Raw genomic sequence first — 16921 nt, 5'->3', positions numbered from 1 at the left:
ATACAGTACCCTTACTACAAAAGTTCAATATAAGTAGACACCAAAAAAGAACACATCTGGTCGCCTGGGACAAGTTGCCTTGTATTAAAAACAGGCCGAGATGATGTCACAGCACTGTTTTAAATAAACAACACTTTCAGGACAGTTACTGGCCCGCTAAGGAGGACGTATTTATTGCAGTGTGCTCATTGTCTTCTCCTTACCTCATGTTGGACTGCGCAGCCAAGGCAATGCTTCTGGCTGACAGATGAGTCTGAGTGAGATGAATCCAGGCCTTGCATTTGTACTCCAGAGCAGAAACCCATGCTTTAGTACATAGAGGAAGGACGTAAGTAAAGAGGTACAGAGATGCATCAGTCATGTTGTTCTTTGTTCCCATCTGAAACGGAATTGCTTTGGAATCGATATTAAGTATCACATGTACGTCGTTTACGGTCAATTGTTCTATTTCTGGAAGGTCAAGCGTACGGATGTGTGCATGAATTCTGCGTGTGATGTCGGTGGTTGTTGTGTGTGTTTGTGTGTATGTGTGACTGTGTGTGCTGCATGCGTTAGTTCAAACACGAGAGAGAGAGAGAGAGAGAGAGAGAGAGAGAGAGAGAGAGAGAGAGAGAGAGAGAGAGAGAGAATGAATCTGAATGAATGAGTCTGGAATCCTGCAGGGGCAAATAGGAAACTCACTGGGATACGACTGGAAGGTGTGATAAACTTTCCTGGGTGTCCTGAGGTCTGTTATTGTCTGGTTTGTCAGTGGCGGAAGAAGTATTCACATCCTGCATGACCGCTTGTCGTGATCATAACAAAAAGGGGGAGACCACACAGTATACAGGGTTTGGTTCAAACAAAGGTTTGTACTTTCAATTAACCAAAACCAGCCAAAACATCATAGTTAACAAAGTCCTAGGGCCCAGCAAACACCAGTCATCCTGGCAGGAGGTTAGAGAGAACAAACAAAGAGGAGAAGCCGGCTTTAAGGCCTCCTCTCCAGGTGCGATCAATCCTACCGATTGCCTCCGTCACAGGAAAGCAGCTACCTGGATGGGAGGAGCCGAGAGAGAAAGACACGCCCACACAGGACAAACCTACGGGCCGTCACATAGCACATATGAAAAGTACTATTATAAAGTACTTTTGATTAGTACCTGAGCACTAAATGTTGAGGACTTTGGCACACAGTATGCTCCTAATTTGAAGCACCATGCACAGTATGTGATACATGTTACAGATGTCAGATTTAAGATTTAAGATGGGGGTTCGGTGCCTTGCTCATGGGCACCTCTGCAGTGCCCTGGAGGCAAACTTGCAACTCTCCAGTTGCCAGTCAGATTGTGATGGTGTAAAAAACACATTTCTCTTTTAAAAGAAGTAGAAGCTGAATACTCTAGTATAGTACAAGAGCCTGTGTACACACAGTACTGTACTCCAGTGTTGTTGACAGTAACAATGAGGCCCCTCCCTCCATCAGTGACGGCAGCGATAAATCCAGGGATGAATTTGTAATCTGATTACTCCATGCTATTATCAGCGGTGGGGATCATCTCTGAACCTTGTTAGCTGTTTTAGTTAATAGGCTGATTTATTACATCCTGATGTTAATCCACCTCAAAGATGAAGCGTGCAGATGTGCGTTATACACCAGCAGTGATTTGAGGGTGATGAGCTAGAGGAGGATGAAGGCCTAAAGATTATTGAACGGCCCGAGGACGCTTCAGTTCTGTGTGTGTCTGTGTGTGAGTGTGTGTGAGGGGTGGCATTAGTTTGATTGATGGCAGAGGAGGAGGGGCCTAGAATTTCAATTCTGATTAGTGACCATCTGCCTGTCCGGCAGCAATGCCCCATGGGATTATGCAGAGGTCACCGCTATTGGAGATACTGTCACCTAATACGCTGCTTCATGTTCAAACGCCTCGAATGATTGCCCACACACACCATATACACACTCACACGCACATGCACTCACACTCATAGATGGTGCATATGGAAGAAACTCAATGAGTGGAAAAGAAGAGTTCAAATGAGACGGTTAAAGGCCCACACCAGTGATTTGCAGGTTTTAGATCCTGTTACTGTATCTACAGAAGTATGCATACATATGCGTTCCTTACATGCACGTTGACAACAACATGAACCTGTTCATCATGTCTTCATCGTGCTGTCTGAACATCACATGTTCTGTGAATCACATTTCCCTCACACTGCGAATGTAAACTAAACAAAGACAGAGAGAGAGAGAAAGAGAGAGAGAGAGAGAGAGAGAGAGAGAGAGAGAACTGGGGGAGGAGAGATACGGAAAAAGAGAATGGATTTCCCCCTCTACGTTGCCATGGCAACAGTGGTGGATGGTGGATGACTGATTTCCTGTACAGCTGTGCAGCTTGGAGGGAAAACAGAGCCAAGGAGGAGAGAGAGAGAGAGAGAGAGAGAGAGAGAGAGAGAGAGAGAGAGAGAGAGAGAGAGAGAGAGAGAATTGGAGAGAGAGAGAGAATTGGAGAGAGAGGGGGAGGGACGGTGGGGGTCGTTATCTACGTCAATGGAAGGGGCAGAGCTCGCTAAAGAAAGCCTCCATTTTTACTGTCAGATCACTATGACTAAGATCAGCCTCTCTGTGGTGCTCATGTGGTGAAGATATGCAGCCCAAAATTCCCTTCACCTGTATGCACAATGTCATGTACAATATCCGCTCCAATAAAAACAAATTGCAGAAAAAAAAGAAGATATGCAGCTACAGACATAAGGGGGAAGACATGAAGGGAAATAAAATTCCACAAAATTTAAATATAAGAATAAACAAAGTGATTCCACTGCAGGTAGCATGAAACCAAACTACATGTATTCAAGTCCTTTTTTGGCTTAATTGTCCTCTTAAAACTTTGATTTGCTTGTTCGAGCTCATGCATCAAGTTTGCGGAGCGAAGCTGAAGCTTGAAGTCAGAGAACACCTTTGCCTTTTCAGACAACACTGCCACCATCTGGCCAAACAAAAACCTAGAAGCCACAAGAGGGCGCTGCGTCCTAATATTGCAGGAGCGGCGACTGCAAGTTTCCAACAAAATGACCTGATAGTGACAGTTGTTTCATTTTATTAGGTGAGGGCACTATTTTATCTGGAAGTTTGATCTGTTATGTTATCATTATTATCATTACACACACACACACACACACTAACACCACGGGTTAGTGTTAAACAAAAGTGGTTGTTCAGGTGTTTTTCACAAAGTAACCATAATCTATAATAAATAAATAAAAATATTACACATAGGCACTTGAAAGTCACCTGCGAAAGGACTCACTTTGGTAAATGAATGTACCTTTTTATTGAATATTGAGGGCATTAGTACCAAAAGGCACGGACCAAACTTCATAATAACAAATATTTTTTACTACAGGGTGAAAAAAAAACAAAAACAATTTTTTTCCTGAAGGGAGATCCTTTCACAGAAAGGATTAGGACACATACAGACTCTTACACAGTGTAAGTATGAACATATATTAAAAGTCAGAAAAGGAAATTGGAACAAAATCATGACAACTTAAGGATTTGGTTTATGGTTGTATGGCCATTTCTCTTTACACATGCAGCTTGAATATAGAAGAAACATCATTGTCCATCAAAATATGACTTTTTTTTAGAAAATATCTTGTTAATGTGTAGAAATAATTAGAGGTTTAAAACAGCGAGAGAAGCAACCTGTAAGAAATATAGAATTGTAGTTTTAATAACAGTATCAAACTCATAAATGTCAAACGTGTATTTTTTCGAAAAGCTTGAAAAGCCTGTAATGGGTTTTGTGACGTTGACCTATAATCACACGAAAGACAAACACAAATGGCCGTAAGACAGAAAGTGTGTGTGTGTGTATCAGGGCTGCAAAGAGACCGACCTTGGAATCACACAGGTCGACTCACACACATTTAAAAGAGCAGCAAGACCTCAGCTGGGTCATTTTGTTTTATCGTCACATCGGTACAGAACTCTCTATGAATGATGCTTTTAACACTGGAGTAAATATTAAAAGTCATTTTTGCATTTTTCCATTCAAATTTTTGTTTATTTGTCTGAAAAGTTTCACCGTCAAGCAAATCCTTTATCAGGTATGTTGTTTATAGGTCCAACATGTTTGACTTTTTCTAAATTCAATAAGAAAATCCAAAACTTAACATCAATAACTCCTGACTTTTTTATTACTTAATTTCAAATTTTGCACCAGGCCAATATTTACAGTGCATGCTTTTAAGTTGAAAAGAAATTTGCAAAAATGACTTCATACCACAGAGGGTTAAATTCTGTGGGCGGGGTCAACTATCCCAAAAAGTTTGTAAGAATTGTAACAGTCCCTGCAGATCAAAGCTATGTGAAGAGTGTGAGAGGGTCTGAGTTCAGGGCGACGGAACGATCCATCAAAAGCACGACGTTTAGGCTGAGAACTATAAGATCCCACATTTATCATCCCATAATGCAGAATCAAATCGTTGCCTATTTAAACTAATTTCGCACTACGTCGTTTACAGTAGTCTGTAGTGTAAAGTAAAGTAAAGTACGTCTGCGGTGTCACACAGGAAACACAACAGCAGAGATAAAAAAAAATGCTTGTGTTGTATCTTTACAAAAGTGATGCTATGTGGCACAATTCAGTCGGAGTTATTGTGTGATTTCTGAGTAAGGACCTAACGATTATGAATCCCATCACAATCTGTTTTAACCTGCAACAGACGTGTTCTCATCCACGCCTTCTGTGACGTATTAAAGTTTGATTTATGAGTGAAAACACTCGTCACTGAGTTCTCTCGCAACTTTTTTGTGAGATAAAATAATAAAAAAAATAAAAACAAACAGTCTTTCTTGTTCGGTACAAAGAACCCCAATATAAAAGGTGTGAGTATGACATCACACGTCCATAATACTGACACGTACATTGCTTGTAAATACTGAACGACATCAGTCACACACAGAGTCACTTTTCAACATAAACACGTGAGCACACTCCGTACAAAAACACAACATTTCCACCAGGCCAGGTGACGGGAGGAAAACTAAAAGCATGTAAAAAAAAAAATGTAACAAATTCCAGTTTAAATGATAGACGCAACAAAACAGAAGACGGAACAAATGAAATACACGTGCATCCAAGAGTTTGTTCAAGCCGACAGCCAGCCAGGCTCCATTTTGTATCCCAGTTTACAGGGGAAGATATTTGACGGCACAAGAAGGGACATGCAGGAACTTACTGGGCCTCATTCCTTCCTGGAAGCTCTGCTGTGTCGGATTTCACAGGACACGGAAGAGTTTGAAATTCGCGTTGGGACCGTTTGATATTTGAGATGCTGAAAAACAAACGCCGTCTGTCCTGAAGGAGTTTCAATGATTCGAACCAAATGAGCCTTGAGCTCAAAGTTCTGATGGCTTGGATCTTTAAAATCATCCCTGTGGCTAAGGTGGGGGAGGGGGGGGGTGATTGTCGAGGCGAGGGTGAGTTTGACACCTGCATAGTGTGATGAAGGCACCTTGTATGTCTGTGTGTGTGTGTCCAGTCTGTGTCAGGGTAAATGTTGGCACACTGCACTTCCTGGTCATGTTGCCTGAAAAAGGACAGCCAGAGACATGGCGGATGAACTGAGCGTTCATTTGACTGATCGACAGTTTCACAGCCTCCCAGCCTCAGCTTGAATGTTTTCCCCGTGGTCTCATGTCGTGGCTGTCACATCCACTGTGAGGACACGGCGGGTACGGGAGGTTCATCATTAGTTTATCTTTGGTTCGTAGCTCATACAGTTTTGTCCTTGGCGTGGGAGACGAGTTTCTTCCCCAGCAAACCTCTGCTGCTCTTCATCTGCGTGTGTGTGTGTGAGTCTCATGCAGCCCCTCTTAACTTTGTGAACATGTGGCTTTGTTTGTGTAAAAATGGCTTTTATTGTTAATAACACCACACGATCCCTTTGGCTCCCTTTCACACTCCCACTTCCCAAAGAGAGCGTTGCAACAGAGCAGCGTGGGTTTGGAACGATGCAGGTTTCTCTTGAACCCAGCGTTCAGTCTTGCAATTTCCCATTTCGGCCAGATTCCTCCGTAGGCTCTGGGACTTTATTAAGTGTTATACTTCTCAAAGTAAGGGTGCAGCCGAGTGAGGGACAACTTGATGCCAATTTACTCGTCGGCAAGAGCGGATGCCGCCATGTGTCGGCTCCTCTCCTGCCGAGCTCCCAGAGGGCCGAGGGGCGGGGGGGGGAAGAGGAGCAGCAGGTCGCCCAGAGCTCGCCGTCCATCACACCACAAACTCGGGGACCTCGTCGGTGGTCAGATCCAAGGAGAAGTACTTGTTTGTTCTCTTGATGGGGAAGGGATGCTGCTCCCCCCGCATGCCGGCGCATTGCTCGGCCAGGCCCTGGTAGCCGCAGCCGTCGCTCAGCTCCTGCGCGCAGCCAAACGTGTAGCTGTGGGCGGTGTCCTGGCAGAGCTCCGCCCACTGCAGACAGTCCTTCTGGTACAGCCGGATATCGTCCAGCGACTGGCTATGTCGGTCCGTCGACGACTGTGGTTTTCTGCATACGGACGTCTGTGTGCGCAGAGCCACAAATCAAACATCAGGACAAAAATAAGAAAGTTGAAACCTTTGGAAAATCTTATGCTTATTTATCATCAATCTGGGATCCTGAACGCTGTCCAGCAGTCAGTTTGTGCTCAGCTGGAGATCGCCTTGGACTTCAAACTTGCAGCTTTGACATTTTGCCTTTGACTGTTTGTTAGAACAGTGTTAAAAGCTGAGTTTTGCCGGGCCGGAGGATTTGAATTACCTGTGGAAGAGACTCGATGCTCTGCCCTCTCATCTTCACGACGGTCTCAGAGGAGCTGGAGGTGGAGGAGCTGACGTCTTTCACAATAAGCCCTGAAGAAAACAGGCCGAGAAACAACTTCTATAAATGAAACAACTCATCCACCTTTCCTCCGCTTACACACATTTGTTCCATCTACATCTCCAATGCCTTTAACCCGTTAACATTAAGTTGACGCATCTGTACCTGAGTATCCGTTGGTTTGGTCAGGGGACATAGTCAGCATGTCCTCTGTGATGTGGATACACAGGTCCTGGTCCAGAACCATTTCATGCAGCTCCTCATAGTCCTTGGGGTCGTCCACCAGCATCTCAATCTCTGCAGCAGCACACACGGTTGTTTCGGAATTATTGCAACTTTCATACAATTCTCTGGCATAGCAACTCCGCACATTCATCATGCACATGTGTCACAGTTTGGAAAGAACACGCCGTACGCTCCACCGATCACACGTGTCGCCGTCTTACCGTCGTCGTCTAATATGCGCTCCTTGCCGCTGCTCTCGATGCCGGATGTGTGCGAGCTGCCGTGGCTGGTTGTGGACGAGCTGCAGGTACGGAGCGGCCTGTGGGGGGCCTGGCCCGGAGCCCTGAAGCTGTCCGTCTCTATGCCCGAAGTATGGGAGCTTCCGTGGCTGGTGGTGGAGTGGCGGGACAGGCGCTTGTGATGAGACACGCTGCCCGCGCTGCTGCCGCTGGCCCGGGAACGCTTGTCCAGATGATCCATGTCCAGTTCCAGAGCGTCGCTGATGTACGATTCTCTGTACTGCTTCTTCTCTGCGAGGAGACAAAAGGGATTCATTGGAACGCGTGCTGAAATAAACCTAACAGCGTTCAAAAACAAAACCACAGTGATAACTTAAAATACCTTCGTTTTCTTCCAGCCTGCGGACTTGTTTGAGGACGGGCTGCAGGTTCATGTAGAGCCGGTGGCTGTTGCTGAGCAGCTGCAGGAGGTGGCGAGAGCGGATGGGGCAGCCTGTGTAGTAGATCAGCTTACGGGCCGAGGGGAGGCCGTCGGGGAGGATCTCGAACTTCTTCCCCTGGGAGAGCGTGAGGAGAAAAGGTGTTGAAGTCGGGTCTCGCTCATTTACAAGAGGTAACAATATAAACCTGCGGAGGAAAGGAGGAATGTTGAATGTATGATCTTGATTAAGCCTGCAGGCAAAGAGCAGAGGAGGAGTCCAAGTTTCTGCTGGAAAGCTATCGCTGCCAAATACAACGTAAGGACCAGTTCATATATCTGCTCTTCATTCCTTCAGACAGAGAGCAGAACAGACCATTTCGGAGCATTTTTGATGATCTTCCAAAGAGAGGACATGTCGGCCAAATGCGCGGAAAAACTAAAATGGTGGGCTTGTGCTTTCTCCCCCCAGTTCTTGGCAGGAGCTGGACCCAATAACAGCTGTCTTAAGTGTCGGCCCAGTTGTTTCCAATACAGTCCTATAAACATTTCTGCAACGGTTTGGACTTTCAAAGGCAACCGGTTGGGTTTAAAGCCCTGTGAAAACGCAAGGGGCTGCACATTTCTGACCACCAGACTGAGCTTTTCCTTTATTTATCCAGACTCTTATAAAGAAACCAAATGAATTCCAGTAGGCATAGATGAAGCCGCACGTGATAGGTGTTCAGCTTTACAGTGTAAGGAAATGAGTTAGTAAGTTAGTGCCAGTTCTTTAGCGGTGGTTTTCATGTGAAAGAGTCTTTTTTTTCTCGGGGCTGTTATATCCCTGACTGGAAAACTGCCCGTTCAAATCCGCAGGATAGGAAAATCTGGGTGGAAACGTGAAGAATTTCTCTCCCGTCCCTCAAGAGGAGTATTAGTGTTTCGCTAACCCGGTGAAAGAAGCAGCAGAGCGTGGATGAGCCGACCTGTTGGCCGTGTGCGACCCAACACTCTTCTGCTCCTTGGTGATATTGATTATTGGTGAGCGGCCTTGTTGGTGGTGACACGCAGCAGCAGCAGCAGCAGAGTGGTGTCAAGTTGCAGGTTATTAAAAGTGAAAAGTCGCCCCTCAGTAAAGGTTCCTGTTTCATGCGGCCCACATGGTCAGTCTATCGTCTAGGCCGGAGACAGCTGGAGAACTTTTGTCTGCGTGTTCTCTAAGACCTCCCCGGCGGGCCACACACATCGAAAGATGACCCAGGGGCCATTTTTTTGGGATCTGCCAAGCCCTCGACAAGACCGGCATCCGCCAGAACACTGGCACGTCCCGCTCAGCTCCAACACCGCAGCACACGAGGGGCGATGGACTCGTTTCAGCTTTCCGCTTACATGGTCTGGATCAAACTCTGAGCATCCCGACATAATGATACGCTGTGTGTTTAGCAGAACGCCAAACGCAACTCTGTTTCCTCTTAATGCATCCAGCAAGAATGAACTCTGGCTTTCTGTAATATTAAGAGGGACTCCACCCCGCTCTAAACCTCCACACCAAAGAGGAGCAGCAGTCATCCTGGCCAATAGCACGTGGCCAAAAATCCCCCCAAAAAACCATCGCAACATCTGGTGTTTATTGACCCGCGTGTCCCTCCGCCCCTGCTTCGCTCCGGCTCATTCGCTCGTAGCTGCAGCCGTGGTGGTAGCGGTGCCGGTCAGCTTGCGTGCGTGCGGGTGGGGTTGGGGAGAAAGCCTGTCATTCGGGGAGAAGGGTGGGACGGAACCATGAGAGGCCCCTCCGCGTCCACAGTCAAACCGCTGCCACGCCAACGCTGTTTGGCTCTCACAGCGGCTGCTGACGGCGCGGCGACAAACACAACCCGGGAACACGGGACGCCGCTGTCGTCGGTTGAGCGCCAGGGACGTCAGTCATTTTTACTAAATAAGAAAAGGATGAAACTCTCCACCGCCCTCCGAGAGTTCAAAGCACAAATCACTTTTCTGGGAACAGCACAGGCTGAGACAACGAAGCCAGTTTCTCGGCAGCTCTCCGCCGTGGCCAAAAAGAGAAAGGAAATTGACAAAATGAGAGTTACGGGAGTTCTGTTTTGTGCCACGGCGGTGATAAGTGGTAGTAACCTCCTCCGTGGAACATGAGTGACGGCTAACTGGCAGAAAACGTGAAGCTGTCAAGCCAAACAGATCTATAGTAAGCTCCCCTGCCTCCCTGCGATAACAGGAACCCTATAGAAGCAAATTAAGTGGCTGCTGTGCTCAGCTTAACGGGCGGGCTGACTCAGAGCAGAGACGAGGAGATTTAACACCATTTCCTTTAAAGGGCACAGGGAACACCGGCGATAACTGATACAGCGGATAAACGAAAAGGCATGTTGATCGTATGAAATTACTGACACTGATTGCACTTAAACATGTTTACAGTGTGCAATGTGTGTGTGTGTGTATGTGTGTGTGTGTGTGTGTGCGCGCGCGCAAGGAAAGTCTTTCTAAATCCCTGATTAGTTCCAGAGGACTTGCAGGGCTAAGATAAAACAGCAGTGTGGAGAAAAGAAGCCGCGCGTAAAAATTTCCACGACCCTGCGCTGGAGCGAGGCTTTCACAAACACGGCCATAAGCCAGGGCGTGCTTCGATTTCGTCATTACTGGAATGAGTCGAAAAACAAGACGCGTAAGACGCTAGAAATTGGGGGGGGGGGGAAGCTTCTCTGGGCTTCCTGTGTGTCAAAATAAAAGGTGCAGAGGGATGTTAGTTTGACTCACCACAAATACCAGTTTGCCTACGTTGGTCCAGGGGAAATCGTATAAGAGTTGCCTCACGGATCCCACGTTCTGCAACAGAGAAGCGCACACACACACACACACACACACACACACACACACATTAGTGATCAGTAGATGTGATGCTCCAGCTGAGAGAAATACATTTAACAGACACAAACACAGCACAGTAAAGAGAAATGAAGGCCTCAAATGTGCCAAACTGTACCTGGAATATTTGGATACCACGCAGAGTCAGCCCCAGAGAGAGAGACGCCTCCACCTCCTTCTTGTCCTGTTAGAAGAGTAGATGAAGTCAAGCAGAATCTAATGAAGTACAACATGTCATAGGTTCATCTTAATACCCACAGATACAGTGATTTAATCTTCATGGTCAAAACCGATTGCACTAATTTAAATCCATTAGTGCCAGAGTTAGGTGTCCCCTCTCACCTTGTAGAGTCTGTAGTAGTGAACAGTGACATCATCAAGCTGAGCACACTCCTTTATGTACTTGAGGTGAGCCTCCGAAGCGGTGAGGGCAAACTGGTCTTTGTGCATGTTGGGGATGTGCCTCAGGATGTATTCACGGCCCCGCTTGGAAATGACCTGGGAGGGAGAGGGAGGGAGGGGGAGGGAGAGGGGGGGAGAGGGGGGGAAATGTGAAAAGCTGGCAGATGAAGTGCCGTCGCCGCGGGGCAAACAGGTGTCTGAGTCTGGGTAGAGTCTGGGTAGAGCCAGATCTGAGCGGGAGGAACCGGGAACGCACTTGCCAAGCTTTGCGTGTGGCTTTGGAGAGACTTTGACGGTAAGCTTTCTAAGTGCCTAAATCTGTGGGAGATTTACTCTAGAGGGGGTGCAAGCCGCTCATCATCAAACAATTTCCTGCCACCGCCGGTTCGAGCGGCGATAAGGAAGGCGGGAGGCTAAACGCAGGAAGTGGACGGCAATCAGACGGGTGCGGCCGTCGCGGCCAGAGAGGTGGCGGTGCCGGAGGGTTGGTGAGGGGGAGACGGTGTTGCCCGGACTACCACGTCAGAGCATTTCTCCAGATAAAAAAGCCGAGTGTGTGTGTGTGTGTGCCACTTCCAGTGACAAGAATAGACTTTGTGTGTCCCAGTTTGGATCATAACACAGAAGTGTTTGGTTTAATTGATGTGATGAATTGGTGGATACAGACCCAACAATAGAATGTAGACCAGCAGAATGATGCAGCAGTGACGACCTAACTCCACAGTCTGCGGCTCAGTTTAGCTATGCTGATTCATTCAGACAGTAGACACTGTTTCCCATACATTCATTTACCTACATGCCCTTTAAAACTTTGCAATTTGACTGCAAATGCCATGTATGCAACTTAAGTTCAAGCCCTCATAAGTCCTGCTCTTCTTTAAATGTTACACACACTCACCCATGGGGGGAAGTAGGCTTCAGGTTCAAAGTATTTCCCAAAGTGCTTGTTGCGTTTGAAGTTTCCAAGGTCGGCCTGCAGGGCGAAGGCTGCCAGGAGGAAGTAGGCCTCCTCCCTCTGGATGCACTGGGAGAGCAGCACCTGTTTCCTCAGGTGCCAGTAATAGTAATACCTGGCTGAGCGGTCACTGCAGGTCACAGAACACAAAATTCCGGGGCGTCAGAAGCGGAGTGATCACTTACTTTCTATTTGAAGTTTGTAATGGAATTGTAACGATCATTAACCGCTTTTCTGTTGATCTACTAATCGTTTCACTGATTAAGTGTTTCACCATTACTTGTAACAACACTGGTGTGTGTGTGTGTGTGTGTGGGCTGTACTTACCTTATTAATCTCCCATTCTCAACATAATACTGAGCCCTGAAGTGGATGATCATTGGAGGCCCAAACTGGTCGATGCCCTAGAAAAGATAAGAGAAGCTTGTGTTATTCTCCAGGCAGAATATAGACAGACTTAATGTCTAGAGATGGATGATGGAAGGGATAAGCTTTTAATTCATGCTACATGTTTGCCTTCATTAGTATGTTGTAAGGTAAACTAGCCAACTTGGCACAGGAAAGTAATACTAACTTCAATTCTCTGTTGCTTATGGCAACATGACACTGAATGTTATTGGGCTGAGACCCAGGGGTGCATTTATAGAATGATCTTGTCTGATGTAGCTTTAAATAGAGCGACGTCTCCACTGCTCACTGAAAGTCACAGATCCAGCAGTTAGACAGTTAGTTGCAGCACATTCTTTCTGACCTTGCTGGCTTCTCTCTTCCATTCTTTGGGGCAGTACTTAGACAGTTTCTGGTCCAGCTCCATGTAGATATGCTCATTGTCTGATGGGAGGAGAGGCACAGGTTTAGCACACACACACACACACACCATGCTGCATCATCAGTGTGTGTGCTTACATGTAGCTGCATTTGTTCCCGCATGTGATTGTGTGTTGTCTCCACGTCTCCTCTGTGTGTGTGTGTGTGTGCGTTCCTCCTGAATGAGGCTTTGTTCTGAGAGCTTTTGGCACTACGTCTTTTCTCAGCATCTCTGTCAAGACTTAATCTGGTCTTAAAGTGAAATCTTTCATAAGCTGAGGCCTACTGATCTGACGCCTCTCTGCATAATCAAAAAGGATGAAAGCAAACGCAGAGGAAGAGCAGAGCCTCCTTCCTAATGCGTCAATGCATATTGTTTTTTATCAAATTTGGAAAACTGTAATGACGAACATTGTGGTAATCCATCATGAGGAAATAGTTCTGAATGAAGGCCTGTAGTGTGTCAGAATCACCGGGACTTTGACTCTGGAAAACCTCCATTGCCGACTATTTCAGATGTAATTTTTGGACGCTTCAAGCGCCACAAACCAAATGCGAGTCAGCTTTCTTGTATCGGTGTGGTGGCAGAAGAGTCTCAGCAGCGGAGGTTTCAAAGCCTCGCCAAATAAAACCAAAAGCATCTACATGGTTAGATACCGTGAGGGGAAAAGAGGGGAAATCATTTTTGACTTGGTTGAACTGAGCCTGAAACTCTTCATTTCTGCGGCCTGTCTTCTGTTTTCAGAATATTAGATCCATTTCCACGGACAGGGAAATGATTTGTGACAGACATGAAACAGCTTATTCTGAATCATAGCTACATGCTGGATTACAGTATGTCAAATGTGATGAGATGCCGTGCCGTGTAAATTCTCATATAAACAGGCAGAGGCGTATCTGAAGCAGTGTCCGGCGGCGTGTGTGTGGACGTAGCTGTGGATGCACTGGTCAGAGGGGCGAGCGGGTGAAACTGAGGGAGTGGGTGGCCCCCCTGTTTGCCTAGGGGATTTCACGCTGTTGAGACAAGCAGTTCAGGAATGTCCCACAATCAGACGCTTTGGCTCCTGCTCAACTGACCTGCTGGGCTGTCATTGGCTCATCTGGAGGCCAGCTGCCTGAAAACACTGCCTCTCCCGTTTGCAGTTGCCCCGGATTGTCACCCGCTGCCTGCTCCCGCCGTGGGACAGACGGCGGTGACTCATCCCGTAACGTATGACTCTCGCAGCGCCTCGTAAAACAACTCGACTGCACAAAGGGACTCAGTCAGGCAAAGGAGGCCTGAATTCCTGGGAGGCCGCCATGGCAGATAGGTGAGAGATGCTACATTTAGGGCCCATTCATGATTCTCAGCCCAGTTATTGGTCTGGCGGAATAACTAGTGTTTTTATAGAGTACTGGTGCTTCTTTGTTCTTTTTTGAGCTTCTGCTGAAGTTTCCTTCATCCTGACAAGTGAATAGTCGGTATTCTGTAACTTTTAACTTCTGTTGCTATTACGTTAGGCTGAAGACAGGGTGAACTGTGCACAAGTAGATGAATAGGAATAACAAATAATGACTACATTCTCATTCTAAAAGCCTGATTCTGAGAGGATGAGAAGTCTTACTCTGAATGACACTGAGTCCAAACAGGTGACAGTCCTTCAGCCTCAGGAGGTCACACACCTGGACCAACAATTCCTGGCACAAGGTCTTCACCTGAGGAAGAGATGAGGAGATTAGGATTGACGACATGTTCGTCTCAATGCATTTGCATGAGTAATTACAGAAATAATTACATTTGCAACGTTTTGGGGGTGTCATTTAATTTAATCCTTGATATGTGTACTCACATTGACTATGACATTGAGTGTGTCGTCATTGGGCAGAAAGACACAAACACAGCGGCGATCCTGCATGGTTTTGTTGTTGTGGAAGTTCAGTTTGTTCATCTTCGTGTGGCTGGGACAGGTCAGGCCCCTCCGCCTGCTACTGGGCCCTGGATCGACCCACCTCCTCCACCGCAGGCACCGGCACCACCACCACTGGAAGCCGTACCCCTGCTTCAGCTGCAGCCCTCTACAGACACACCAGCACCTATGGGCTTAGCAAGCCAACCAGACCTCACGAGGCAGAGCATGGGGACCCCAACTGCAGTCAGCCACTGTGAGGACACATCAGAAGAACAAAGGGTTTCATGTCAGTGCCGTGTTTCTCCGAGCAGAAAGAATAACGAAAAGGGAAGGGCAAAGAGACTGAAACAGAGGGAAGCGGTCCTGTTGATGTTGCTCTAGAGTCTGTGAATATGTGACATCATGGCAGGGGAATGTCAGTGAGTCCCAGGGAACATGTGAACATCTGTCTGGAGGCATGAAGGACAGACAGACTGAGGCAGTCACACTCAAATTCAATTTGCCCTTATCGCTCGCTCACATGTAGCACAACTACATTTGTTCTGAACTATAACTTTTGCCATTCTGGAAAACCACACTGCTGCAAAAAGCAATGTGTCACCATGCTTGACTTGAGCAGCTGTTACAGGGTTTTTGTAGGGGTCTGTAAGCCAAATAGTTCCCTGCTAGTTTCCTCCTGGCATCACTTTTGTGAATGTCTTCTATGCCTTTTCTTTCCCAAATCTTCTCCTTCTCAGTCTTGAAACTATAATATACCACATATTGGGTCTTTAACGGTGCATATTTAGTTTGTTTTGCCCTTGTCCTGCACCTGAGCAGGAAGCAGTTTGTGTTCGCACTACTCCTTCAATTTTACAATGCTAATATTCCCTTGTGCTCTGTTGCCTATAAACACACAGTGAGAGACACACACACCTATACCTTTAACAGCTGCTACTAAGAGCAGTGAGCACCTCACAGCATGAGCTGTGCCTCAGGATGTATGACACCATCACAAGGTGCCAAAAGTCTCACACCAGACAAAAGAATGTTAAAGAACAATCAATCCTGATTATCACTTCCTCCTGTTGAAGGTGTCTCTCCTTTAAGCCTTGTTGTCATTAAAAACACACAGGACAGATAAGATCTAGGACCACATTCCACATTAAATAACAATTACTATTCAAATAGATGACTATTTACATGTATTCACCACATACACTTACATATGGTGAGGTATTTGAGACTCCACAGCGTACCTGAAACGTCTGCTTTCACTGCAATGTCTTTACATTCGCAATATGTTTTGAGCTTTAGAGGCTTGAAAATTGTGATTCAGACACATTCGAACGTATTCCACAGATTACCATGTTCTCGTTTTCATTTATGATCCCTATTTCAAAACATTTGCTTTTGGGTTATGGTTAGTAAAGTCAGAAATAATCAGTCCTTTCAAAAAGCCCATGAAATGAACATAGAGTAACAGTCAATTGTCAACAAAAACCCGCAGCAAGGTAACGACTCCTTCAGGATTTGGAAGGGAACTGAAATGACTCACTGGGCCTTTAAATCAGGCTGGACCAACGTGATAAACAATGGAGAGTACTGTAGGATCTGACCTGTGCTGCAGAAATTCACACGTCTGCATTATTCAATATGCCTGCCGTCAACATACATGACCGGAATCCACATAAATCCACATATTGTTGACACACAGCATCAGTTCTCATTAAAGCTGGTCATTGGATGTGCACTGTGGCGGGCAACTACGCACTCAGCAAAGTCTACTGATGAGCCACGACCTGGACCGCTACCGGCACTGCTGCTGACCTTGACTAAATACATATCTGCTTTATTACACTTGCTCTCACACACACACACACACACACACACACACACACACACACACACACACACACACACACACACACACACACACACACACTAACACACACACCACCATATGTCAGGTGCAGCCACAGAACAGCTGAGGCGCGTTAGGACTCACTAGGGTTAATTAGAAGTGAATTCCATCTAATTGGATCACTTCTGTGTTTCACCCTCCTCCTTCTCTGTAGAGCTGAGTCCAATAAGTCAGGAGAGGGACGCACACTATTTGAAAATAACACCTAATATTAGTCGTCTTCCTAACTGTTTGCCCCGGCTCGGTTTGGGTTTAAAACATATGTAGAAGGTCCGTTGCTGCGTCTCCGTGTTGAAGAGTTAATAGCCCTTGAGGCAGACCATTGAAGTTGTCTCGTGTTGCGCTTTCAAAAGAAATCTGATTCCTAACTAC

At 46.4% G+C, this 16921-nt stretch overlaps 1 protein-coding gene across 1 annotated transcript in view; it reads right to left on the bottom strand.

Moving 5' to 3' along the window:
* Positions 1-3765: 3765 nt before the first annotated feature.
* Positions 3766-16921, bottom strand: part of frmd6 (FERM domain containing 6) — a 20144-nt gene continuing 6988 nt past the window's right edge. Inside the window, exons 2-14 of the mRNA XM_076157507.1 lie at positions 14587-14897; positions 14362-14452; positions 12702-12781; positions 12278-12354; positions 11894-12080; positions 10936-11091; positions 10712-10777; positions 10486-10554; positions 7696-7870; positions 7296-7604; positions 7015-7146; positions 6790-6881; positions 3766-6551 (exon numbers count right to left, since the gene is read on the bottom strand). Coding sequence (XP_076013622.1) covers positions 6261-6551; positions 6790-6881; positions 7015-7146; positions 7296-7604; positions 7696-7870; positions 10486-10554; positions 10712-10777; positions 10936-11091; positions 11894-12080; positions 12278-12354; positions 12702-12781; positions 14362-14452; positions 14587-14685 — 1824 coding nt within the window. The 5' untranslated portion in view covers positions 14686-14897 and the 3' untranslated portion in view covers positions 3766-6260. The remainder of the gene's footprint in view (positions 6552-6789; positions 6882-7014; positions 7147-7295; positions 7605-7695; positions 7871-10485; positions 10555-10711; positions 10778-10935; positions 11092-11893; positions 12081-12277; positions 12355-12701; positions 12782-14361; positions 14453-14586; positions 14898-16921) is intronic.

Source organism: Genypterus blacodes, unplaced genomic scaffold (genome assembly GCF_046128005.1).
Source record: "Genypterus blacodes isolate CSIRO-AG114 ecotype Tasmania unplaced genomic scaffold, CSIRO-AGI_Gbla_v1 ptg000073l_1, whole genome shotgun sequence".
Taxonomy (NCBI): domain Eukaryota; kingdom Metazoa; phylum Chordata; class Actinopteri; order Ophidiiformes; family Ophidiidae; genus Genypterus; species Genypterus blacodes.
The sequence above is the reverse complement of the archived record's forward strand: the minus strand, read 5'-3'. Positions and strand labels throughout refer to the sequence as shown.